Source organism: Passer domesticus, chromosome 5, assembly GCF_036417665.1.
Source record: "Passer domesticus isolate bPasDom1 chromosome 5, bPasDom1.hap1, whole genome shotgun sequence".
NCBI lineage: Eukaryota > Metazoa > Chordata > Aves > Passeriformes > Passeridae > Passer > Passer domesticus.
The window spans coordinates 76,701,058-76,728,366 of NC_087478.1; the positions used below are offsets into that span (position 1 = coordinate 76,701,058).

Consider the following 27,309-nt stretch of genomic DNA (forward strand, 5'->3'; position numbering starts at 1 on the left):
CAATTGAGTGCCAGGCAGCTTTGCTCAGCCCTCCATCACCTTTTGGAAGAGAAGAACAATCCTGCATCCTGCCTTGTCCTCAGGGTGCTGCGCCACTCAGCCCCACATCCAACCCAGTATGGATGGAGGAGAGCCCAGCACCTGCACCACTCTTCCCCAGGGATGCTAGTGCAGGCAGGTGGCTCTTCCCACCACTGCTTTGACATTCCCTTCTCTGCCCCCAGTGCTCACACCCCAAGACCAGCCACTGCTGTCCCAGTGGACTCACCTGCCTCACGGTGCCAGCCGGTGGCGCGTCCCTGGGGCACGCGGAGCTGCTCACAGAGACACCAGCCCAGGGATGCACAAACAGACCTGCTCCCACACGCAGAGGGGAGCTGTGAGCCCCTCCTGCCACAGGGCCCTTGTCCCTCTGCCTCACCCCACACTGCTTCTCATTGCACTATCGACGAGTCCTTAATGAGCTTTGCGCTCATGTCCAGTCAAATCAACACCCTGCATGTCGCGGCTGTGGGGCGGGGGGGGTCCCACAGCCACTGGAAAATCACAGCCACTGGCAGAGAAGAGGCTCCAAGGTCATGGGCAGGAGGGAGGACAAAGCAAAAGGGCCTGATGGCAAAGAAAGAGGGGAGCCATCCAGCAAGCGGGTTGCAAGGGGTTGGTTGAACCCATGTTGCTGCGGCAGTTCCTGCAAGGATTTATCAGTTCCTGCAAGGGTCAAGTGTATTACAGGCTATGGGTCAGGCTTTTGGGATGGAGAGGCCAGCTGCAGGAAAATGGATGCTTCTCATTTGAAGTGGCAGTACCAACCATCAGCCAAGGAAAGGAGCCACGCGTGAATAACCAGTTGCTGAGTGTGTAAATCTTGTCATTGGCTCTAAAACAGCTTGTGTGGAACCTTTCTTTTCTTTTCCTTTCTGGGGCCCAAGATAATTTCCATCCACTGGGAGTAGAGAGAAGTCACTCTCAAAAGCAGCATGGGGGAGCTACTGATGCTATGAGCATCACCTTCTTAGAGGCAGCACGGACAGAGAGGCAGGGGAAGGAGCCCAAGCGAGCTAAAATATAAATCTCCCCAGAAATGACACGTTAACACTTCACCAGCTCCTCTCTTTGTGTTAAAACAGAGGTAGGGATGCTCAGAATTACAAAAGTTCATTTAGTAGCTTTCAGTGCTGCGGAGACAACACAGTGACCTCACTCCCCTCATGCTCCCACATGCAAACAAAGGCTGGCTTCACCCCATTTGTGACATTGCTCCATGGAGGCTCAGGTGGGCTGAGGTTACCAAGCTAATACCATGGATTTTATTCCTTGCTATCAAAACTCTCCTTCTTTAGAGGTCCCCCCCCGGCCCCTTGGATCAGGCAATAACCCATCCCATCTAAACCTGACACAGCCCACGGGCCAAAGCCCTTGCCCCATAGGGATGGCAGGGAAAACCTGCTGCCTTAGAGCTTTGTTGAGGTTGCTGCTTGTGCTTCCACCTACATCTGTGCTATCATCCTGCCAACAGACTATGTTTAAAGATCACATTTCAGACTAAATGGTCACTAGAGGAGCATGGAGGAGGCAGTAAGATCCCCATCAGGCTTTTTTGGCCCTTAAAGGAGAAAGACAGTGGTGCTAGGAAGGCTGGCAAGAGGGAAATTGGAGAAAGAAAATGATTTTTACTGAGTAAACCCAGGCTTTGAGAGCTGAGTGGCTCTCCAGCACACACTCTGGAGGCATCCTGACAAAAAGGCATCCTCTCTGACCTGAAGCAAATGCAGTGAATGGGAATCCCTTCTGGAAGAAAGCTATGGGTCTGACAGAGCACTCTCATCCCTCTCCTCTTCAGGGAGTCTGTGTCCCCCACACTACTCTGGGAGCTTGAGTACCTCTTATTTAGCAGCCTATGGAGTAAAAAGAGAAGTAAACTACATCTGTCTCAGAAATCTTTCATTTAGGCTCTTAGCTGGGATAAAAAATCAGCCAGTGAACATGTGCTGCCTTTGCTCCCTAGGAAACCCATTCTGTATTTCTGCAGTTGAGCACAGCTTGCACTGGCCAGATCTGCAAGCACAGGGAGCATGTAGAGCAGAACAGGGAAATCATTATTGCCCACCATGCCAGGGAACACTGCTGGAATTGCTGCCATCTCAGTCCCATGGGGACAAGATCAAATCCCTTCCTGGTGAGCTAAGGTTCACATTTTCTTAGAGGGCTTTTTCTGTGGTGGTAGGGTTGGAACTAGAAGACCTTTAAGGTCCTTTCCAGCCCAAACCATTCTATGATTCTATAAGCAACTCTTGGTGAAAGCAGAGCTGGCAGAGGTATGTTTCCCTGCCTCCTGGGAAGTGTGCAGGCACAGCCCTGGATGTGCTAGACCATGGAGGAGGCTCAGCTCTCCCTTGTCTGCCCAGCTCGCTTTGCAGTTGCCACAGAGCTCAAGCAGGGTGGGGACTTTTTGAATGCAATGCTGTGTTACTGGGAGATTGAGATTTGCTTCAGCCAAACCAACCAAATTAAAGCAGGTACCTGCAGGTAGTTTCAGAGGGGAGCCAGCAGCAAAGCTCCTGGCCCCCTTTTGTCAGAAAGAGTGAAGGTTCAGCTATCAAGTTATCATAGCTCACCCTTTCCTGAGTCTGGCATTAGTCCATCCATCACTGTTCTCTCTCAGACTTCAATCTCTCCTCAAGACCAACTGCTGATGTGACACCTCCTAAAATAAAAAGATAGAGAGAGACAGCAGCAATTTGCTTGCAGAGCAGGTGAAGACCTCAGGCCTGAGGGAACCAGCCTATTATATGTGTTTTTACAGCTCTCCACAGAATCCTGGCTGAGGAACACCTGAGAACTGCAGTGGGTCCACTGGAAACACCAGTTTCCACCACAGGCAGACTCCCTTCACAGGAAGCACAGCAAACCACCTCCCCACCTCATGCACTCCTAGTCTGGAAAGAAAACAGGCCAGAAAGTTACCTTTTCTACTGAAGGGGTAAAAACTGAATTTGAAAGCCACAAGTGTTTTCTGTTGTGTGAGTTATAGGCAGAAGCAGGCTGTGAGTATAAAAGGTGCTGGAGAGAAATAATGTTCTCTCAGCACCAGTCTGAGCAACCCCTGCTTTTCCAGAAAAAAAAGGGATGTAGGAGCAAGAAAAGAAGATAGTACATGGATATTTCATACTTGGCAAGAACTAGGCATAGAGTGGTAAGCCCAAATGAATTTGGGAACATGCCTTAGAAGAGAAGCAGAATTCATTTGAAAGGATGGGATTTGGAGCTGCTCTCTTGGTTGTTTTCCATAAATGTTCATGAGACTAAATTTTGATTCACCAGTGTGTTTCCAGAAAATGAGAGCTTGGCAGATACTCAGGCAAATACTCACTGGCTTCAGTATTTGCATTCAAAGCACTTGGGCTGCCACCTCCAAAGCTTTTGGTGGCTTGGGAAATATCCAGCAAAAGAGCCCAACCCCACCATATAATCTGTGTGAGTAAACACAAGTGCAAAGAGTGTTTTCTAAATAACAGCTATTGGATGTGATGACAGTGGTGAAAGCAGCCAAATAATCAGGCTAGACATCTCTTGGTTTAAAATTCATTTGCAAAAATCATTAACACAATCATTGCAAAATAAGCAGAAGTATAATCACTCAGGGATAATTTGCAGAGGAATAGGGCTGTACTCACTGAAAAGAGCTGTTATGATATGAGGCTGCCTGGCTCTGGTGACTAAGCCCACAAAGTCCACCACTTCCAAAAGGGAAGCAAAGTTGCCAGCAGAGCAGAGCTGGCAGGCATTGCTTTTTTGAGCCCAGTCTAAGGCATGGCCTCCTCCTCAGCAACCTCAGAAATCCTGCCAGCCTGCAGTGGGGGCCAAGCTGGCTGGCCTCCTGCCTCCCTGAGCAGGCTCAGAGCTCAGGTCTGGTCTGACTCCTACCCAAGCCATCCTGTCCTAAAGGATGGCCAGTAGGGAATGACAGGGAAAAGGTGTAAGACCAGAGTAGGTAAGGCAGGACAATTCCTGTGCTCAATCCTCCCAGCTTCCACTCACAGGTTCTTTATGTGACTCCTAACCCAGGTGGCCTGTTGAAGATTCCCCTTGTTGTGTCCAGAGTTTCTTTGTCACCAGTGGCTGGACTGTTAATATCTGGTAACATAATCACCTGCTGTCCTCACTGACCCCTTCTGCCCAGGAAAACTGCCAGAATCTCTGCTACTCCTCATCTTGGGCATTCCTGGTCAAGCTGGGATGAGCTAGTCCTATGGTATAGGGAAAGGTCTTGCCCCACACATTTATAGCTCATCACAGGCTGCCAGCCATGTTTCCAGGGCACACAGCTTCTTTGAAATATTACTCATCTGGAAACCTGTCCGATACTTTTCACAGAGAGTACTTTTATTTACAATTACCTTCAGCCACTGGTATTAAATCTGCATTTATGCCACTTGTCCCTGCAGCTGCTACAAGCCCTTAGGAACAATTTCATCTGTAGATGACTTGCTTCAAAGTCTGGGCATTTTTAAATCTCTCCTGCTGTCAACAGTACAAACAAAACAGAACATGGTGAAGGAATAAAAATGTAAAAGAAATATGGCAAGAACAAAACTGAAAATAAATACAAGAAAAGAACAGGAATTTCCACCACTGGAGGAGATTAAAAGTGACCTGTCAATGAAAAATAGATTGGGTTGGAGTACCTTAGTTCAGTGTGTGCCTATTCATTTTCTTTCCCTGGAATACTCTGGAGACAGGGAGAACTAGTGAGACAATGTCACTGGGTATTCTGGCAGTAAGATTTTGTCAGGTGTGAAACAGCCAAGTTCTGTTAAGCTCAGTGTTTTTTGTGTTGTTTGTCTTGTGCACCTTACCATAACTCATGTGGTTGAGAAACACCTGGGAGAAAAACTTCCTCTGCTAAAGATTTATCAGCACTGAGCTTTAAGTCAGCAAGTAAGACCTGAAGGACCAAGGGTTCCCAAGCACAAAATGAAGATGATCAATCTGACAAGTCCTGAGATGTCTTATGGGAGGAGAGGGATATTAGGTAGAAGAGAAAGAAAAGGCCACTAAAATAAAATCCATGCATTTAAAGATGTCTCTATGGCATTTTCTGTATTCTTTCTTTCGATGAAGAGCCTTCACCTCCAGCTTGTGTGGGCAAAGTATTTCTACGTGTGCAACCATTTTTTCCATTTGAATGAAATAAATAAGGATGTACATGGATGTTTCTGAGAGAAGAAAAGCCCACTGCTACACACTTTATCATGTCTGTGGCTTTTGTCAACTGCTAAAGCACAGTGAAAGCTCAGCCCTCTGCACCATCACGTCCCCCTCCCCAGGCACAGCACATTTGGTGTTGGTGCTTGAGGATGGCCCATTCCTGTGGGTAGCCCAGCCCACTGCTCTGGTGGGGCTGACACCTGCAGCATCTCACTGTGACACAGATTCAGTTTCCTGGTGGGCAAAGCCAGACCTGGGTTGCCCTTCCAAAGCATGAGGTTAAATTACCAGTACCTGCCTCCCAGCAGTGGCCAGCAAGCTCCCAGGCTGATTGCTGGTTAGTCTCTAAGCACTGGTGAGAGGAAGGCACCTGCTTCCAGCTTTCTCCAGACATGCTCCAAGGGCTGGAGTCCCCAGAGTGCCAGCATGCTGAGGTCCAGGTGACACAGGGACATGGAGGTTCCCGGGTGGCCCCAGAGGCCATGTACCACTGGTGTCCCTGGTGCAGTTTGGGAGCAGATTTTAAGCATGGCAGAGCCTCCCCTCTGCCCCTTCTTCCCAGCTATCTTTCCTGCCAAAGGGGTGTTTGAGTGACACCAGGTGTGCAATGTCCCTGTGATATGCCCAGCACAGCAACAAGGAGCACAAGGCCCTGGGAACCAGAAAGTGAGAGCTATCAGAGACACCAGTTATGGGATTTCTGTGTGGAAGATTCCTGGCAGGACCTGAGTAATGGCAGTACCTACCTGCAGGGTGTTCTCTTAGGTCTTGTCTACCCAGCCAGTGTTGCCCATCTAAATCAAAACAAATTAGGCTAAATTAAACCAGAGCAGCCCACTTTGAAGCATGATTATTCCAGCTTTAAGACCATTTGAGTAATAAGTGGACATAGTCACATTGATGAAAGTGTGCCTGCAGGCTGTTTTGATAAATGTAGTTAAAATAACCTGATCATCTTTTTGTCAGTGAAACTGCAAGGGACTCACAAGGGACTGGAAAGATTTAGCTCTATTACTTCTAATCCATCAAAACCAGTGTAAGCAGTAACACTGCATCCAACTTGGCTCAAACTTGATCCTGATGGACTTAATACAAATTAAAATTAGTATGAATGGAACATAAATAGAAGTGTCCTCACATACTTTGGAAGATTTAACTGAAATCACATACTCTGGGAAACCAAACTAATTTTAAAGTAAATGTGTCTACTAAATGTGTCTAGTTACATCATTGGTGTAGCTCTTACAATTTTTTCCCCTCTTTATTAAGAGGCTTATGCTAATAAAAGCTCTGAGGTAGATGCTTTAAATCAGCATAAGCACAGTTATACTGATGGAGCTTATGCCACTTCCCAAACCTTATGGCAATGCCTTCCTGCAGGGAGAAGCCTTATTGCACAGCTGTGTTTGACCTCAAAAGCACAGGAGTGTGGGAAAATGTGACAGATACAGAGGAAAAAGAGGACAGATTTGGGTACGAGATGCAAATGAGGGTTACTGACAGAGGCAGTATAACCACTGTCCACCACAGGTGCTCCATCATGATAAGTACACAGGCCTTGGGGGTAAGGAAGAGCATCAGAAGGAACAGAGCCTCCACTGGGAGGGGAAATATCTCCAGCCTGTAGCCTTGCTGCTGCTTGGCCGTGTGATGCACACAACCAGAACCAGCCCTTGTCTGCAGCAATTGAGCTTCACACACCCCCACCCTCCAGGGAAATTGCATTTATTGATAGGATTGGGTGATGGGAAACTGCTTTGCCATCGCTCGATGTGTCCTACGTCAGCCTGCCCCAGGGACTCTGGCCAGAACAACCAGAAGGTGCTGCTGACACCTCTGCCCATGGTCACTAAAACATCCTTCCCTTCCTTCCAGAGAGGGAACATTTTTTTGAAAATTTTGCCAAGATTAAAAATTACCTCTACTAATACTATAAGTCCAGAGCCTCACAAACTCAAAATGCTGACAGCAATTTACCCACCAGCCCCTGTCAATATCACTATAGTGATGTCACTAAGGCAAAACCTACCAAAGCACAATTCTCCCCCAGATGCCCTAAAGCACACACACACCCCCACATGGTGACACTGATCTAAGATGTTTTGAACCTCCAATTTTCCAAAAGGCATCAGCCCCTTTTCACCTTTCTCCTCTTCACATGAAGCCTCACAGGTGCCCCAAGGCCAAACAGCAAAGGTTTTGCTGCTGCCTCCCTTGACCATAGAAACAGGAAAGTGAGACAGCTCCAAAACTCCCAAATGCAAGGGAAATGCCACCCCCTGTTTTGTACTGCAAAAGAGGCTGGAGTGGCTGTCATATTAAAAAAAAAAATTAGGCACCAAATAACTTTTGAAGTCTGATTACGACAGGTAATTCATAAAAAGAAAAAAATTAATTCGTATTATTTTCTCAGCCTAAACACTGTAAAATGAAGATGCTCTGAAAGTGTTCAAATATCCTCCACCCAGAGGTTCTGAAAAAACCAACTGTGCCTGACCACACTGCTTGCCTCTGTGGAGACAGACTCCCATGCTTGGGCTCCTGGACAAGGAGGTTTATGGGACGGGAGAACTGGAGGCTGCTCCTGAGGCTTCGTTTAACTTGGCTGGCAATTTATGCTTTAGCTAAGGTGTAAAGCAGCTGTAAAGCAGGTGTAAAGCTGAGCCCTGCAAAAGCATTTTCAGGGTGGGAGAGCCTAGCGTTGGTGATGAGAGATAGATACACACGAGACAGGATTGCCTGGAGTGTGAAGAGAGAGTCCTGCCATCTCCCTGTTCCTTGACTGATGTATGCATCACACCAGTGCCAAGGGAGCCACAGCCACCTTAGCCTGTCTGGGGAATTAATACCTCATCCAAAAGCACTGCACAAAAAACTAACACTGCTGGGCATGATTTCCTCACCGTTCTGAGCCCCAGCACCAGCCAGTTCCCATCGCCAGGCTGCCTCCCACCATCCCAGCTAATCCAGGGTTTCTGATTTACACTGCTGTGCCCTGCCACGGATGGGATTTCTCTTCAGCAGCTCCTGGACCCACGTGCATGCTGCTTGGAGCATTCCAGCTTAAAGATCTCTGCTTCTAGAGAGCTTGATTAAGAAGCCCCAGTTCCAGCTCTCAGGTCATCCTCACTTCAAAGCTAGGAGGTGGGGAGGAAGCTCATGTTACAGTGATGGCCCTTCTCCAGGATATGTGAAAGTGACAGGTTGCTTTTATGCTTGAGGGAGGGTTTATTTCTCCATGAGAAAAAGAAGCTTATTTCATGTCCTGTTAAAATACAAGGTCCAGAAAGGCACCAGATGGCCTGTGATCTCTCATCCTCCTCCAGAGACCACTATCTACAGCCCTGGTGCAACAAAAGCTGCACACTCGATAAAGCATGTTTTGGAAAAGTGGCCACTGGCAAATAATGATTGAGCATAAGCACGCCTCTGGTCCAAGCCAGCATCCTAGTCCACAGCTCCCATCCTGGCTGTAACCCAGGCTGGGCAGGAAACTATTCTACAGCCTGTAAAAAACCAAAGAAAAACAGGAGGGAAAAAATATCAAAAAGCCATTTAACAGAATGGCCTTGGCATGTCACCAAAACCAAGACAGGATGGAATTGCCCACAACAGGCTTTGCACACACATTGAAAGCATTTCTCCCTAGGAATCCCTTTTCTTTCCACATAGCTTTCCAAGCTCAAACTTGACAAACCAGAACAGACTGCTCTGAAAATTCATGTCTTCCTCTGCAGTGGTGGGTCAGGGATGCAAACCAGAGCCAGGATCATGGTCCACAAGCAGCTGAAGGGGCAAGGGCTTATTGTGGGTTTAAAAAACAATACAAAGCAAAATAACCTCTGCACCGTCCATCCATGCACTGTTAGGTGCATTTCTTCTCTTCCCTTCGCAGGTTCAGGAGTAAAATCTTTCACTTTAATACTGCAAGCTTATTCCTGCAACCCTGCACAGGGAAATGGATAGCAACATATGCACATCTCCTCAGCCTCTCAAGTCTTAAATGTTAATCTTTAATTTTTGAAATAAGTTATTATTTTATCTTCTCCTTTGATGAAGATTAATCCCCTTTTACCCCATTCAAATACAATTTAGCTAATTAGTAAGAGGTCATCATATGTAAGCACATGCAACCTGACAAAGCAAAGGACTGCAAGAAGACCTCATGTGTTCTATATGCCCTCATGACTGCTGACTGTCTCTTTCCCAGCCCTCATTTACTGTGCAACTAAGTCACTTGGCTCATGTCTCTAATTTCTACCTGTGCAAGGCTCACCTCTGCTCAAGATGGGAAAAGCACCTGAGCAACCCCTCTTGCCACACAACAGGGAAGCAAAAATCTCAGGGAAGTCCCCAGGTTCCAGCACAAACCACACAGCCACTGCAGAATACTCATAACTCACACAACATATCCACAGCCTGAGATCTGAAATCCCCTGTTCTTCCAAGAGATTTCATTTCCTCCAGTTCAATCCCTACCACCATTTTTGGCTTCCAATCCTTGGCAAACTGCAATAACTGCACAGGGGAAGTCAAGAGCTTTGTTCAGGATGGAGCTGGGGTTCCAGTCCTTGCTAGTTAAGCCCTGCACTAGGGCTGTGGTGGGCATGGCTTCTCTCCAGCCCAAAAGCTGGAGGGAGGGCCTGGCTGCACCTCCAGCTCATTGGAAGCTGCAGCAAGTCATTGTCCTTTGCCTGAGTGCTGCCATGATCACCTGGGAGGGAAGAACGTTTGAGAGCCAAGAAGAATTCCCACAGCCATTCTCCTTCCCCCAAAAATACTATGTTGAGGGTTGGGGTCACAAAAGTCGAAGATATCCTGGTGATATTTGATAGTTTTATCTTTCTTTCTTCAAATTCTGTCCAGTACAAGTTTTCAATGACCATTTCCGTTGTTTCTTTTTGCCATTTGTCACTGTCAAAGGAAGAAGGGAGGGAAGGCTGAAGGCGGGGGGGAACAGGAATAACAGGATGGAGAAGGATAATACAAGGCCTTTTGGCTTGATGTCTTTTTCAACAAATTCTGTTCCTGTCTTTTCCTTCTGGAGAGAGGTGTGAAAACAGCCTTTTTATTAAAAAAAAACCCCACAAAAAACCCAAAAAACCCAAAACCAGAATAACAAACAAACTGGAAACCCAGAAGTGGTAGTTAGGTGTTTACAGGTGTATATCTTCTCTTCTGAATACAGTGTTTTAACTCCAGCTGGGAGGAGTAGCACAGTATGAAAACCTCGTACCTTCTCTTGGACTTCAGTTGCAAATGCATCATGTCTTGGCATGTTATCAACAATTACAGGGGAAAAAATATTTCTCCCTTCTCTCCATACCAATCCTCCAGTAGTGTATTCCTGTTGGTGTGCAGGAGAGGAGCAGTTTCCCATCAGACTCAGAGCTCCCCAGTTCCAGGGGTGGATGGAGACCTGCCAGATCTGTCACATGCATGCAGCAATGCCTGAGACACTTGTACAAATTTAACAAACCACTACACAGTCTCTAATTGTGCTGGGGGTCACACAGCCACTGATGACATTGCCCCCTGTTCCCCCAGCTGGGTGTATGTGGGTGTTTCAGTTTTTAAAGGAAAGGGAATTAAATGGCACTGGGTCACTGAGCTTTGACTTAAAATTCCTGGTCTTGACTTTGTCAATTCCATCCAAAGAAACTGGATTAATTTTCTGATCCTGGGATTTTTATGATTGTTTTGAATGGGCACACCAATACCTCCTCTAGCTTTATTAAAATGAGTTGCTGCCTGGCAGAGGTGGGATGTTCTTTTTGGGTTATACACAAGCAAGAGGAATAAGCTCCTGCAGTCAATAACACAGCACCACATTTGTGTTCCAAACTGAAGAGTTACTTGTTTCTATCCAGGATTTTTGCACCGTTACTCTACTGCCTCAGAAAAAGAAGTGAACAGATCTCCATGACTTCTCTGACTACCTCACATCTTGAAGGCATGGCAGCAGGAGCAAAGGGGCTAAATGTCCTACCAAGGATTGTAGAGGAATCAAGATTGGGGGCAGCTGCTTCCCCCACCAAATTATGAGCAACATTGGTGGGAGGGAGAGGAAAAATCAGCAAACTGCTTACCATGAGGCCTGAATTCAAGCCTCTGGGTGCTAAGCTCTTTCCACAGCTATTTGCAGCATGACATTCAGGTCTTTAAAAAACAAAAATACAATAAATGATGTCTTATGTGGTGCTGCAGTTCTCCGCAGGGAATGTGAATGAGGTTTGCCAGCCTTCTCCATCTTCCACAGTAAAACATCTTAAATGATAATGTGCCAGAGAGGTACAAATTCTGATACTTGACTTTCAGTGTTCATTTCACCAGCAGTTTGTAGTTTTTAGTTTTTAAAGGAAAGGAAATTAAATGGGGAAAAGATTGTCCTATGCTAATTCTCCAGTTAAGCTCAGAGGAAACTGCAGCAGATAAGGTTCCCATAGCAATTGGAATAGGTACTGAGCTGCACAGATGAGGCCTGATTTCTGCGCTCACTTTTGGTGCCGGTCGTTTATCTCCATACAGCACAGGGAAAAGCAATTACTTGGAACAAGGAACAGGGGAAAGGAGCCTGTGGCATCTGTGATTCATCCTGATGGCCATTCTCTGGCGTGCTTGGATGTGCCAGTATTGCAGCATCAGTGCATGTACCCTGTCCACAGCAAAGCTCCTGGGTGCGTCCTGCCACTGGCTTTTCTGGTGGGTTTAACTGTGAATTTTTGATAGGCATTGAAACAGGATTTGGCAGGGATCTTTACAGCCCCAGCCTCCACAGGACAGAGTCATCTGGCACTGCACCAAACCCGGCAGCAGAGCACATTTCCTCCCACCCATTGCCTCACATTTTTGACTACCCTGGCAACAACCAACCTTTAATTCGACACAATCTGCTTCCAATGAGCCCATATTACCTATTAATTTTGCTTTATCTTGCCTGAGCTGATGATTATTGCACCTGATTATGCCTTCCTTATCCCCTGAGCAGTCAACCACAGCAAAGCCAAGGAAGTGCAATCATTTTCCCACCCTCTTCCCAAAGCTACTCTGCAGCACAGGATCAGGCCCATCAACTCCTTCTATAATTCCTCGACAAAATGCCCCAGCAGTGCAGTTAAATTTGTGGGCATGCAGTCCTCAGGGTCTCATTTTCCCAGCTGTGCTGCAGCTCTTTTTCTTTTTCTTACCAACTGCTCTGGGACTTTTCCTACACTCCATGAATTTTCTGAAAGAATTGTCAAATGTTCATCGTTTTCACTCTTGGATGCGTTTTCACTGGGCCGTGTAGCTTTGACCAAGAGCAGGTCCCCTTAGATAGTCATTCCTCACCCCCTTTTCCAGACTGAGACTGCCTTGAGATCCATCATCAACAACTACCATTGCATCGAGCACCCTGTCACTCCTTTCCCTTCCAGCGACAGCTGAAGCTGTAGCTACTGACAGTGCAGCCTCCTTTTGTCATTGGCTATGATACATTCCAGGCTCTCTCTCCCTTGTACAGAGGTGACCTAGTAATGCACTTTCCTTTGTCATCCTCCAGCTTCTTATGTACTTCTGAACCAACGTACTTATTTCCCGTGCTAGCACCCCATCATTTCCTGCCTTTGCATCCCTAACTTGGCTCCTTCACACCTTTAATCTCTGCTCTCTCTCACCACCCTCACCACTGTGGTTTCTTTTCCTCCTCCCAACATCAATGCACTCTTTTTCCTTTTTTTTTTCTTTTTTTGCTACAATGTTGTTTTTCTCTTCTCAACCAATGTCAGTAATGAAGGGCACTTCTGACAAAAGCGTGCTGCAGTCTTCACAGCTGCTGGCAGAAAGAGTTGTCCCCAGGGTGTAAAAGAAATACTGTTGCCAGTGGGTGCAACCAGCTGGCTGGATGGAGAGGAATTGTCCCAGATGCTTCCATCACAGACATGAAGGAGAGAAGGGAAAAGAAACCACTTTGGGAAGGAGAGAGCAGATCAGTCTGGGTTATGAAGGAAACATCCCAGGTGCCTTAGAAGTGGGTTTCTCTCTCTGTGGTGCTGAGCAGCTCCTGGGCTGGAGGTGACCATCCCTCACGCCTCAGATCGGACGGCCTCACCACGTGCTTCTTCTTTGGCTGCGGGAGATCCTCTGCTGGGGAAATCAGCTGCCTCAGTCTCTGCAGAGAGGAAGTTGCTGTTAATTAAGCTGATGAACAAACTGATGGCCAATAGTGATCCACAACCACTGCTGGGGGCAGAGGCACCTAAACAGCACAAATTCCAGCTCCCTGTTCTTCTCGTGAAACGGAGGAGGAGAGCAGGTTCCCTTCAGCTGCTGTCAGTGACACTTATTCTGTCTCTGTGCTCAAATCTGGGCTGTGGACTGATAATCTGATGTACAGCACTTCTCACAGACCTGCTACAGTGAGGGAGGATGCCAGCAATTAGCACCACAGACATTTTCTGTGGCAATGGAAAAAACACCATAAAACCTTTATTTTTCCTCTACCAAGTAGCTTTCCATTGATTTTCATGGGAGCTGTGAAGACTTTCAAATGGGCTGATCATCAGATGCTGGGCATCTCCTGCTATGATCCAAAACAGGGTGGTATGCAATACCTACCTCTGTGGCATTTCCCAGGTAGAGCAATCCCTCTGCAGACTGGTTGCTGCCCCAAACCATCCTCAGCTCCCCTCTTGCAGTCAGCCAGACTGTGATGGTGAAGGCAGGGGTTGAGAGGCAGCTGCCTGCCCTTAGCTCCCTCTGTCCTGTGCAATGCAGGGTGCTACAGGCTCTTCCACACACATCTATGCAGTGTTGGGACAACTTAGAGGAGTTTATTCTTAAAAAGCAAAAATATATATGAGCTGCTCAGCAAAATGGGCTGGCTCACAGGGACTCTGCAGAGAATTTCTAGTCTCTTTCATTCCATTTTTTAAGTCTCTCTGGTGCCACACGACTTCCTAAGCTCCTGGTTTCCTTTCCCCTTCCATCCTGCTGCTACTTGCCAGCCCATGGGACAGCCTATCATTTCCCAGCTGAAACCTGACTTTCACTGTTACTAACTTTTTCCATCACAAGCTCAGGACAGTGCATGCTCACTCCCATGAAGAGTGCATCACAAGCAGAGCAGGCAATTCATCCATGACTCGTTGGATTAATTTGCTCCCGCTTTTGTGAAGTGCCTGCCAGAATCACAGTTTTTGTCAATTTATTCAAAACTATTTGCCCCATGATTTCCAAAATCGACCTTGGTCTGCAGCTGCTCTGCAGGTATTTCATTGTGACTTTTTAGTCTTTGGAGCTTGAGCTGTCTTAATCAGAGACATTAGGAAACTACATTTTTGTTTCTTGGTCAGTCAAGGGTAACGAGAAGTATCAGTTTGTAGCAGTGGCTGATCACAATTACCAATTACAAACTTGCTTTCAGTGAATGTTTTGCAATGTTCAATGACTGTTCCTGAAAATTTGTGTCAGGAAATTAATTCACTACAATTCTGGGGTGTGATTAGAAAAAGAGAACAGGTATATTTTGAGAAATTTTGTTTTAAAAACAGGTGCAACTACCCTAGAAGGTATTTCATGGCTGGCTTTTTTTCTGTCCTGAACCAACCCAGGTTTAGCAGCCAATTCCTTCCCCTACACCTAAACCACATCCTTGGAAATTTCTTCATGCTAATGTAGCTGAGGGGTCCCTGGAAATTTCAATTAATATCATGTAAACCAGGACAAACAGAAAACCCCTCAGTCTGAAATGGGCCAATCCTCAGGTGTGCTCTACAATGAGCATTAACACTATCCCCAGCAGCATTTCAGTCCAAGGTCTTGAAGCATTTACCCCTGGTGAGAGATATTGCTTGTTTAACAGGCAGGACATGAGGGCAATTACTTCTCTGGCAGCTCCAAGCCCTCATTTAGACATCAAAGTCTTCTGAGCTGTGGGGAGTCAGACATGTCAGCCACGGATTCACCTTCCCTGAGACAATGGAACAAATAAAGACTTCCTGTACCCAGCTCATCCCTGGATGTGTTGGCAAGGCAGGGTCCTCCTCTCCATGAGCCCACAGTGTGGCTGTCACACCTACACCACAGCCACAGGGATGCTCCTGTTCCTGCTCCCTCTGCCCACCCCACCCTCCAACCAGCCCCAGTGGGGATGGGGAAGGACCTGCAGAGAAATTGTGTAGAAATTTAGATGTACTGTACATCTCTCAGATTGTTCTTCATGGGTCAGGTGAAGTGTCATCTCCATGATTCCATCTCCCTAGATAGAGTTCCTCCTAGGACAAGGACAAAGATGTCTACAGTGAAAGAGGACAGGCTCAGGCACAGGGTAGGCCTTTACAGCTCTGTGAGCAGGTCCTCTTTAATAACTACAGGCCATTTCTTTTTTAAAAATAACAAGGTCCTGACCCAGGACTACAAGGGACAAAATGTAAAGGCAAAACAGATCTTGGTTTTGCACTTGGTTTGCATTGGTATCTACTGAATATATGCTACATATATGTCTATATATTGCATGATCATCGAGCATGATGGTGCAACACCACATGGATCAGCCTGGGAGCTGCACTGAGACCCTCCAAGCTCCCCAAATTGCCCACAAGAGCTACAGATCATTCTGGGGAAGGGTGACTCTCACCAGCCCTTGCCTTCTCAGAAGATAAATGTGCTGTGTTCCTCCTCCCTGGGGCCCACTCTGAACCATCTGGGGAGCAACAGCAACACACCCAGTGACCACAATTCCAGTACCTGTTTCAGAGGTCCTTTGGTTTTCAGGAGGATGAAGATGGCATAGAGAGGAATACAGACCATGGAGGAGAGTGCCATCAGCCAGCCTAATGTGTAGCCCCAGGGTGGGTACTCATAGAAATTGTTGTATTTCAAGGGTGTGTACTTGATCAGGGAAAACAGGAAGATACCCTGGGGAGCAGAAAACACAAACATAAGGAAAGCCAAGGGGCAGCCAAGGCCACCCTGCAAGGTCTGGCTGCTCTGCAAGGGTGGCAACGGGTGTTCTGTCCTGCATGAGCCAGCAGGGACCTTGCTGGCTGCAGTGAGCAGAGCCTGGTATGTGCTGGCTGCACAAAGAGTTCTCAGAGCCAGGCCAGGCATCTTGGCAGTCTGAAGCCTTCAGGGTTCTGAAGAGTCATAAGCAAAGCTGGCAGCAGCTTTGAGGGTCCAGCAACATTAAGACAGCAATTTATTCATATCAAAAACAAGAATTGTTGTTCTGCCTGGCAGAAACACTCAGGAAGAGCCACACAGGCACAGATTTAGCCCTCCTGGGGCTCTCTAGCTGCAAAGCTCTCTGACCATTTGGGTTGGTTTGAAAATTTCCCAGATCTTCAAGTCCTGCTGAAGCCTGGGGACAAAGGACTAGGAATCTTTTGTAAGTTGTAACTATAGATCTCATGTGTGTTCCCATTGAGGTCAAAGAAAACAGCTCTCAACATCAGATACAAAACCAGAACTTGGCTGAGAAAGCAAGTAAAAGTCAGTGGAGCAAGACTGGACATAAATTCAAAACAGGCAAGAACTTGCCTGAATTTGGTTGCATTTTACTTAAACACAGACGTCACAGATGTTTTGGAAGAGATTTTATAACATAGACAGCAAATGGCTATAGAAAGATACTTCTAAACCATGGGCAGTCTCAGGAACACAGACTGAAGCAAGTATTTCAGAACAGGGTAATTTTCACTGGTTTTATATTCATAGGTAATTTGACCAAACCTCTCCAGGCTTTGAGGACACATTTCCTTTTGCCTTCACAATAAACAATTGGATTTTCAGGCTCAATTAATTTTCCAGGCAAAACATAAGGCTTTACAAAGGAAATAAATAGCTACCTCAGCTACGGACAAGCTTCTGCTTCTCCACACAGTTTAAAAAATTTACAGCAGCACCTTGGAGATAAATCAGCCTTTTCCACTGAGAAACTGGGGACCCAGAGTGATATGTCATGATGTCATAATGGCACTTACCAAGCACAGACCCGGGGTGAACACCAGCCAGCATATCTTGATCAAGGGCCACGGCCGGTAACCAATCATGTCCTCAATGTTGTCATAGAAACGGTTGGCACCTTGGCCACCAACCAGCACAGAGACAAAGTCATAAGTCAGAGGGGGTTTTGTTTTCTTCAACCACTATTCACATCAGACCCCAAACTTCCTTTATCCTTGGTGTTTACTTCTGGTGAAAACATGGCTATCTTAATAATAGAGCGGCAAGGGATGGGGTTTTCTGGCATTGAAAAGGCCCATCTGCGGCTAAATAGAGATGGAGGGGTTTAATTTCACTCATAAGTGTCGGAAAGATTGACACTGAAGGAAAGCATAGTCCCTCAGACAGTAGCAGCTGTTAGAGGATGCAGCCATGCAGTAGTAAGAACTGCACAGGGAAAAGAGGTGCCTGGTTTACAGAGCAGCAAGGGAAAGCCCTTACAGATTAAGCATATGGGATCATGTGAGTGCAGAGTGCTAAAAGAAACAAAGAGAGTGGGGAACACTTAACAAAACCTCCTCTTTGTAAACAAACGTGCTGGTATACCAAGGAAGTCATGTCAAGAATCACCACTGAGTTGGGCAGGACCCCTGTCATCTCTAGAGCCTGTCTTCCACAGAATATTTTATTATTGACATGAACTCGGAAAACCTGGCAATTAAAACTCTTCTGAAAACCAAACCTTCCATCTGCAAGTGCTGCTGTACTGTCTAATGAGAGGTGTCTGGTGGGATCTGATCTCTTCCTTCTCTTCATTAGCTTCACTTAGTAGATTGTTTTGTTCACCCACTTAAATCTCATGGTGCCCTGGAATGGGATACACTTCAGAAAAGCACCTAAAAGTCCTGCCACCAGCCAGCCTGTAACCACTGACTCTACCCAACCCAAAGTACAAAGAGCAAACTTATTCAATGGCATAGAGGAGACAACAAAATGCAGATGGACTTCAGCAGACCTTGCAATAAACTCTGGGATGTCTTCAAGTATTGGGAGCTTAATATTGGCCAGAAAGAGAGGTAAAATGAAGAAAAATCAAAAAGTCATTTATAACGTGCCCTAGCGCCTTTCTAACCAAAAGTGACCAGATATACCAGACTGCCTCAGGCAAAATAAGACAACAATAGTAGACCAAATAAAAGTGAGCTAGTCTGTCCAGAAAAAGAGTTATCAGTTAAGCACCTCTGGGATGAAATAATATTGTATTTGCTTTATTAAAGCTCTGTCTTGGTGCTTAAAGGATTCTGCTTTTGGGGATGTTCATCAATCTGTGATCTCACGGTCGGGCCCCAGTTCCCAGTTGCAAATGTGATCAGAATTTGCTTCTTTATATCTCAACACCAGATTGCTGGACTAGGTAAAATATGTGTCCAGAGAACTGGCCACACATCTGAGTGCTTGGGGTTTGGTGAGTTTTATTTTGGTTTGTGGTTTTTATGTCTCAGGATTAAATTCTCATATTATGTTTCCCTTAAATATAGTAGTTCTACAAAAGCACATTATGTATGCTCTTTCTTTTTTTTTTTTTGTTTTGCAATTCTGTGTATTATTTTCTATATCCCATGACTAATGCTTGCAGAAAATCTCTTTTAAACCCAGCTTTTTGAAGTATTTGGGGGGAGGGGGAGGATAATAGTGTTTTGAACACCTCTTGGTGTTCAGTTGGCAAGTTAACAAGTAGCCTCAAGCAAAGACAACAAGCTGGGGTATATCAAGGGACATGCACATATATTGTGTGGGAGTCCAGCCTATACCAGAGAACTTACAAGATATAACTATCATGAGGATTCAGATAGCATTTCTGAAAATATATAAGGGATGAAAGGAGTTGGTATATAAAATTAATTTTTCCAAAAAGCCAAAATCTTCCACAGGGTGAAAAAAAGAAAAGGAAGCTATAGATCATGTGAAATGCAGATTAGAGTCTGAGCATAGCACAGTATCTTCCACAGAAATGCACTGTCATGTCAGATATACGACAGATTAATTCATAATACAACTTCATGGCAGATCAAGTTTCTCTGCCAGTTTGGATCTAGGATCTAGTCAAAGAGACATATCAATTAAAGAAATACAAAAATGTCAAACAAAAAGAAGAACACACACACATCCATCCATCCATCATCCAACAAGAAAAAGCCCCACAACTTATGTTGTTAACTACAATGTTCCTCCACCTGTCCTTGTCCCTTTTCTCTGTAGAGCAACCACCAGGTCCTAAATTTCCATGGCCACTGTGGCAGCCAGTGGGTGATGTGATGATACACAACGGGGACTGACATGAACATCCTCAGAGAGCATATGAACAGGAAGTTTTACGTATTCTACATTTCACAGGCAGATGAAAAAGTAATCAAGCTTAAGAAATCATCAGTTCAACTACTCAACACTGACTTTGTGAGCAAATTAGAAGCTGGAGGACACGTACTGGAGCAATGTGCCCTTCCTTCCCAGCACATCAGAAGGATTAGATAAAGCTTCTGCAGAGAAAACCATAAAAACTTCTCCAAAGAGATTTTTGTTGGAGTGAACGAAGATGTTTGCTTTTACCTCCAATATTCCAAGACAAGAAAGAACGGGATGCAGTCACTGGACAGTAAACCATGAATGCTGGTACCACTTCCCTTGTGCTGATCAATCCCAAATACCTTCAAAGTGGTTGTGTGCTCCTCTGACAAATCACTTAGCCATGTAAATTCACAGGAATAAATTTCACACTAACCTAAATAGAGATTTGCTTACATCCTTATCTCTTGTCCTTACAGAGCTCTTCTCATTTTACGCAGCTTATAAAAACAGCAAATGAGACCCAAATTAAAAGGGACGAAGATTTAATTCTATTTTTACCATATTCCAAAAACAGTGAGTTTCACAGTTCTGCTAGTTTGGAATCTATTTTAAAAAAACCTCTCCCTGTCTTTTTTTCCCAAGTTACATTTATTTGTATTCATCTATATCAAATTCCATCCACAACATTGCAATAGGTGATGACCGTGGCTCACACCACAGTACCAAGCTCGTATCTGCTCCCTCTGTCTCAAACCTGCAGCATCAACACCTGCACCAAGCCTGTGCAAAGAGCCAGCAATGGAGCTGTGGTGTCACCACAACTGCACATCCTGGCACCACAACTGCACATCCTCTGGGTACCAGAAACACACAGCAGGCCCTTTAAGGCCCATAAAGAAGCACATGAGGTTGCTCATAGCCAGTCCATCTGAGCATTGAGCACACACAGAGCAAGCCCAACAGGCAGGATCCAGGCAGGAGGAGGCTGCCATGCCATGCTGGTAGTCACTCTGCATGTGAGCAACAGAACCAGAGAAAGATTTATCACCGCACAACACGGGTTTACCCCAGGGCCACCCACAGGTACCCTCTGGCATCAGTTTGCTTTAGCTGTGTAGAGTCCTAATGATTTCAGCCCTGGCTCTCCCGTAGTGATGGAGGCCCTTGCTTTCTCTTGGAACAGCTAATCATAATGTGCATGCTGTGACTGCCTGGAAAACATGCTCTGCAGCACATTTCTGTGGCACCATATTGTGAATCTCAGTATTCTAACCCCATGCCTGCTTACAGAAGGGCTGCCTGTCCCAAAGTGGAAGGAGAGCAGAGAAGAGGCATGGGGACACCGGAATCCCTCCAGCACCCTCCTTTAGGGAACACGATCCTCAAGTTCAAAGCTGTCCAATCCTTCCACAGGCAGAGAGAAGTGTGGAGGAAATCCTCAGGTCTCTGGGAGAGCAGCTGCCTGGCAGCAGGGGAAGCTGCCAAGTGGTGGGTGGTTGGAGTATGTGCTGGGAGAGGGGAAACTCAGAACACATATTTGTGTTAGCAGAAATGTTGTAATTCTTCACAGTGTAAGCAAGAGGCTCAGCTCTGCCAATTGCAAGGCTGGGGAAAAAAGCTCTTTAATTAGCACTAGTCACTTTTTTCCCCACTGTAACACCTCATCTTGGCCCTCTCACTACATTTTGGACCAGAATCATCCCAAAGGATGCAAAGCAGAACATCAAGAGGGTAAAATCATACTGTATGAAGTGGCACAAATGAACCCATGGTGTTGAGGAAAAGGGCCATTTCTCTGTCCCCAACTACTCCATCTCCCTTTGAGGCTGCTGGGGCAGCATCACCTCTCCTGTTACTCATAGCCTACCATTGCTGCTCTCCATGGGTCATCAGAAAAGGCATGTAGCCTGTGTGACTGTAAAAATGGCATTAAACATCAAAGCATAATTCAGTTTAATGAATTAACCTAGAATGGTGATCCCCATCCTGTCACAGATGGATAGGGATCTCCACATCCCTTTAAATCCCAAAAGAACTGGGCAGAAGGTGACTCAAAATTAAAATCTGGCCAGGGTGTGTTACTGCAAGCTGACAGGTGAGCTTCCCTTGAAGGACATCTTTCTAAAATAAATCTTTCTTACACATCTGCTTCTCTTGCATTCTCTGGAGCCCAAGACCAAGCATCTGGACTGGTTATGCTTTCAGTAAGAGAGGAGTTCAGCCAAAATAGCAATTGGTTCCTGCTATACATAAAGCATTTGGAGAAACTAGTAAGTTCTTCATCAACAACTGCACTACAGTCAATGCAACCTCTATAAAACCATAAGCACCAAAAGGAGCACACAGGGACTGACTGCACATAAGGCAAAGGTGGCACCAAATGGAACTGGCAGGTGATAGAATCAGAACAAGGAAAAGAGACTGACTCCTCACACCTGAGAAAGCCATGGAACTCCTGCCTGCAGTATTTTGTGGATGACAAATGGTTAGCCAAGTCAACTGGAAAAAAAATAACAGAACATAAATAAATAGATTTCACTTCTGGCAGTGGAAAGTCCTGGGCAACAAGCCCAGGAGTTCTGGTTCTAGGAACCTCAGAAGAAGAAAGTCATGTAGCTGCGGGTCCAGAGGAGGACCATGAAAACTAAAAGAGGACTGCAGCACCTGTTCTGTGAAGACAGACTGAGAGAGTTTGGGCTGTCCAGCCTGGAAAAAAGAATGCTTCAAGAAGACCTTGTTGCAGCCTTTTAATATATAAAGGGGGCTTGTAGTGACATGACAGTGGCTAGCAGTTTTAAATTGAAAGAAGAGAGGTTTAGAGTGGATACAAGGCAGAAATTTTTGACTCTGAAGATCCTGAGACAGTGGAACTGGTTGCCCAGAGAGGCTGTGAATACACTACCACTGCAAATGTTCAAGGCCAGGTTGGACAGGGCTTTGAGCAACCTGGTCAAGTGGAAAGTGGCCAAGAGGATGGACTAGATGACCTTTAAAGGTTTCTTCCAAACCAACCAATTCTATGATTCTATTATAAATCATGAAAACCTGGAAGAACATTCACAGAAAGTATCACTCCTAATTTTTCTTCTATTGTATTCCTTCATGAGCATCCACTCGTGACCACTGAGACCCAGCATGATGCTATGTTTGCAATCTTTCCCTGAGGCTATGATGGCAGTGCTGCTTGAAGTAGTTGGGACCAGCAGATATGTGACTGTGGGGTGTTGAGGTCTGGTCTAAGCTGTCATCTGCTACAGCTGTGCACAATCCTTACAGGTAGGAGGCTTATGTAGTTCCATGAGGCAAAGAGAGGGAGAAGCTGCTCTGCATCACACACAAGACACTTTGCCCAAAAACCATCAGCCTTGACACAAGCTTCAGGGAGGAGAACCAAAGCCTTTGTGGTCAGGAAGAGATCTCCCATAGGATATCAGAAGACTTTTCTCACTGCACACACTAACATGCAGTTGTTTTCCTCCTGATACGTTATGAAGCTCAGTTTTATCCTGCTCCTGAATAGTTTAGTTACAGACTTCACTGAGAGCCAAAGAAATCCCTCCTAGTTATTTTCTGAGCCATCACAGCCTGGATAAATAGAAAGCAGGAATCATCGCAGAAATAACACATAGCAAGTTTATATCCCAGAATTTTGTGTTAAATTAACTGGCAGGACTAAACTAAATGCACAATGGTAAACAGACAGGGACAGACACTAAAGAACAGCAGTCACTCCTCTATAGCTGATTTTCTAATTCAAAGGGCAGATGGGAAAAACAGCAAGGTAGTTCAATATGAGGCACCTACAGAGAAGGAACAAACATTCTTAGACTAAATGTGGAGCAATTAAGAAATGTTGCAAGGAAACACAGTGAAAACTAGACAAGAAAGAACATAATTACAGCACTTCTTTGCCTCCTGAGGATCTTTTCTATAGACTCTCACTTCTCAACCCCCCATTCTTGCCTTGATAAAGAACAAGACAGGTTTTTGTCCTCCACTTACCATACACCCATCCTATGCAGATGACTTCAAAAATAGCCAGGAAGAGCAGGCATGTGCCACTGGCAGCATAGTAGTCAAAGAGCTGGAAGATGTACATGCCACCCTGTTGAAGAGGTAGAGAAAACAGAGCCATTGCAAGACTTTTCCATGTCAGGGGAAAATTAGTGGGGCAAGCAAAAGAACAGCAGCAGAAACACTCAACCTAGAGCAGGTGGAAGAAGAGCCTTCTCTTGGGGCTGCTCTCAATCTGTTCCAAAAACACAGTCAAGCCTGGTGGCAGGAGAGTTTTTCATGCCCATTTTTTGATACTGCTGGGCTAGGCTGGCTTCTACGTGCATAAGAGCAGGAGCTGTTTTTCTTGGCTGTTTTAAAACAGTTAGGAAGTTCCCAGAATCATTTTTGAAATACCAAGTAGCAGTGCAGAACTTTGCACCCAAAAAATTTTGATCTTGAGCAAGGACATTCAAGACACCTTGGTTTACCTTCATCCAACCTTACATACAGCACAAGTTCCAAGCTCTGCCATGGCAGAGGCATGTGGCTTTCCTGCTGCTTCTGACTTTGAGCTCAGCCCAGCAGAGTTGTCATCAGCTACCTGTACAGGCCTGTGGTTGATTTTCATGTGATTTCTCCAAGACAGAGCCTCTCCACATCAAGCAGATCCTTTCAAATAATGCTGAAGAGCTCTAGACACAGTGCCACTCAAGCTGACAGGTAGGTGTTGCCTTCAGCAGATCCCAGGATCCTGCTGGAGGATCGTTCACCTGTGCCTCAGAGGTTTAACAGGAATTAGCTGTCACTTCAGAGCTCAGGAGAGCTAAGCCCCCACCCAAGCTTGTGGTACACACAGAGCACAGCACCATGCAGGAAGAGGTGCAGCTGTTAGCTGCAGAGCAGTGCAAACACCATGTGCATGGCATCATGCCTGCACAGCTCTGCTCCTGCTGGTCCAGGGACCACAGGCTTCTCACAGGCTCCAGCAGGGTTATGGCACAGCCATTACCCCCAGGCTCCTCTCCTGCTGCTCTGCTTTGTGTGGAAAGCAGCCAGCAAATGATCACTGCCCTCAGAAGAGCTTGTTTTCAAACAGCTCGGCTTGTTTTAGCTCCCAGGTCTGGTATTTGCACAAAGCCTTGTGTCAGGCAGCTTCTCTGGGCTGTGGGACCAGGATCTCTGGAAGGCTCAGTGACACAGTGAGTGCACCAGTGTCACACAGGGTCAAAGCAGCACTGGCTGTGAGAGACACCAGCTAATGGATTGGAAATTAAAGACGATTAACAGCATTGAAGATAAGCTTGCTGTCTCTGCCCAGACCTCCAGAACTGTGTAGCAGGGGGGTTGGTGCTCAGCTGTACAACCCTTGCTCCTTGCTCCTGTACTCCTTGCTCACCTCAGTGACCAGCAATAAGCCCAGCAAGTAGCCTATGACTGCAATGGCCAGGATCAGCAGCTCCCGACGCCCTTTCTTCCGAAACACTCCTGGGAACATGTCAATAATAGCTGTCACCATGCTTTCCACACAGACAAACTGCAGAAGAAAACAGGTCAGAGAAATCAGCCTCTCTCCTTCCCCAAGCACGCACTTCCCCTCGCTGTCCTTTTTGTCCTCCCACCCACCAAATTCTTCTTTTTTTCATTTTTTTCTTTTAATCCTTCTTGCTTCCACCCAGAGGAAAAAGGCCTGATTATCTGGGCACAAGGGCTGGGGTATAACAGAGCAGAGCCTGAGCAAAACCTGCCTGGTGGACATGCAGGACACCCTCTGCTCCCCTCGTGCCAGCAGCAGAGTTTCACACTGCACTCTGCAGGGTTTGTTCCTGGTATTACAGGGATATGGGATGTAAGACATGGGCACACCATTGAGAAGAGGAGACAGGGATTGCTTTGGTGGGATGCAGCTGGGAGAAAACAGCCCAATTCTCCATCCCAGACTGTCCTGCTCTGTGCTCTGCCTCACTCTGCAGTTTTGAAGGGATGTAGCTGGGGCATCCTCACAAACACACAGGGAGAGGATGCCAGCAGAGATGCCAGCCCATATAGCCCTGGCCTGCCATTGGGCCTGGCTCTGAGCTCCCACAGTGTGAAAGTACTGCATGCAATGTAGAGAACCTATTTAAGGTACCAGCAAAGCACAGACCCACCTTATCCTTTCCACTGACCATGGGGAATGCTCAGGCTAGGGACAGGCATGTTAGATGAGGATGGGGGGTTGTTGTACCTGGCTGTCCAGTCCCAAGAAGATCAGCATGAGGAAGAAGAGGCAGGACCAGAGCTGAGACACAGGCATCATTGTTACTGCTGTTGGATATGCTATGAAAGCCAGGCCAGGACCTGCCAACAGACCACAGGATGACCATGTGTGCTCCTGTTGCCACAGCTCCTTGACCACCCACGGCTGAAAGCTGTGTTGAGGAGTACTGGTTCTGCAGACCACTGCAGACACCCATAGCAATAGAGGATGTAGAGAACATCCTGGGTTTCACCTTGGAAGAGTGCCCTCCCCTTCAGGCTGTTTGTTTTCCCTTGGCTCTGAAGTCTCCCAGAAAAACTTACCTGATTCAGCCACTTCTGAAATAGGCACGCCCTGCTCTCGAGCCATGAAGCCCAGCACAGAGAAAATGGCAAAGCCAGCAACAAAGCTGGTGGCACTGTTCAGGGAGCAGAGCATGATGCAGTCCCTGCAGGAAGGAGACCAGAGAGAAATGGGGGTTTCCTGCTGCAAAATGGATTCAGTTAGGATCATGTCTGTGCTCAGCTTCCCTAGCTGGACAGCACTACCAAGAAACAGAATGCTGTTCTTGAACCCCTTCAGAAATAAGATGCTCAGAACAGAGCCAAAAGTTCAAGAGTTATAGGACTACACATGGCACAGTGGGGCAATGGGGCACAACCACACAGCACATAATAAAAAAAATTACAAGAGTCTAGAGAATAAGAAAAACAACGGAGAAAATGAGGAAAACAGAAAATTAGAAGAGGAAAGAGGTTGCAAAAGGAAACAATCAAGAAAGAGGAGTATCTGAAAGCATGAAGACATACAGGTTCAGCAGGTCTAGTAAAATGAGGGTAATAGGACAATAAAAATCCTCACTGACAAGGGCAGTGTCTACACTGTCTTTATTAGCTATGATCAGATGGAGGTTGGGTTGTGCTATGCTACTTGTCCTGAATCTTCTGTGCTCTTGGTCCTTGTGAAGATTGGGCACCACTCTGAGCTGGCTGGGCTGGGAGCCCCACACCTCTGGATCCTGCCTGGGCAGCTGCCAGAGCTGACCCACAGCATCAGCTGCCACGGGGCAGGCACTGTGGACACATTTGGGACACCCAGAGGTAAGCTGCCTGCACAAGGCACCTTAGGAATTAGAGGAAGGTGCCAGCACACCATTTCACTGCTGACTGAAATATTTTGGGAGAGCCAGGAAAAGTATTAACTGCCCAACCAAAAGCCATGGCAGCACCTATCAGAGAACAGGAGTGATGATTGCTGTCTCCCAGGCACAATTCCATTTTACAGTCTGTGCTGGAGCAATATGTGAAAGCACAGCAAAGTCCCTGTTTCTCAGGGTTTTGTAGAGGGTGTCAAAAATGGTCCTGATGGCCCCACTGAGCTTCATGTCAGACCATGGATAAAATGGATCTGTAATCCAAGGGCAAGGAGAAGGCCAGACAGACTTGATTAATTTCCTTGATAGGATCAAAAGGCCACTGGCAGTACATTACTCTGACAGTAAAGCACTAGAGACAGGAGGCCCCCATCATCTTTGTACCACCTCCCCTGCCTAGCAAGTGATGGCAGAGGTGGCCATGTCACCCCTACCCACTCACTCTGTC

The 27,309-nt window shown here is 46.3% G+C and overlaps 1 protein-coding gene across 3 annotated transcripts in view; it reads right to left on the reverse strand.

The window, feature by feature from the left end:
• Positions 1-4,450: 4,450 nt before the first annotated feature.
• Positions 4,451-27,309, reverse strand: part of SLC6A12 (solute carrier family 6 member 12) — a 51,118-nt gene continuing 28,259 nt past the window's right edge. For 2 of the 3 annotated variants that reach the window (XM_064421214.1, XM_064421213.1), the window contains exons 9-15: positions 26,032-26,156; positions 25,697-25,809; positions 24,869-25,006; positions 23,479-23,581; positions 17,169-17,269; positions 15,934-16,104; positions 13,204-13,357 (exon numbers count right to left, since the gene is read on the reverse strand). In XM_064421214.1, the coding sequence (XP_064277284.1) occupies positions 13,211-13,357; positions 15,934-16,104; positions 17,169-17,269; positions 23,479-23,581; positions 24,869-25,006; positions 25,697-25,809; positions 26,032-26,156 (898 nt within the window). In that variant the 3' untranslated portion in view covers positions 13,204-13,210. Of the gene's footprint in view, positions 4,519-13,203; positions 13,358-15,933; positions 16,105-17,168; positions 17,270-23,478; positions 23,582-24,868; positions 25,007-25,696; positions 25,810-26,031; positions 26,157-27,309 lie in introns of those variants that run through there. The other variant, XM_064421215.1, reaches the window with a different exon arrangement.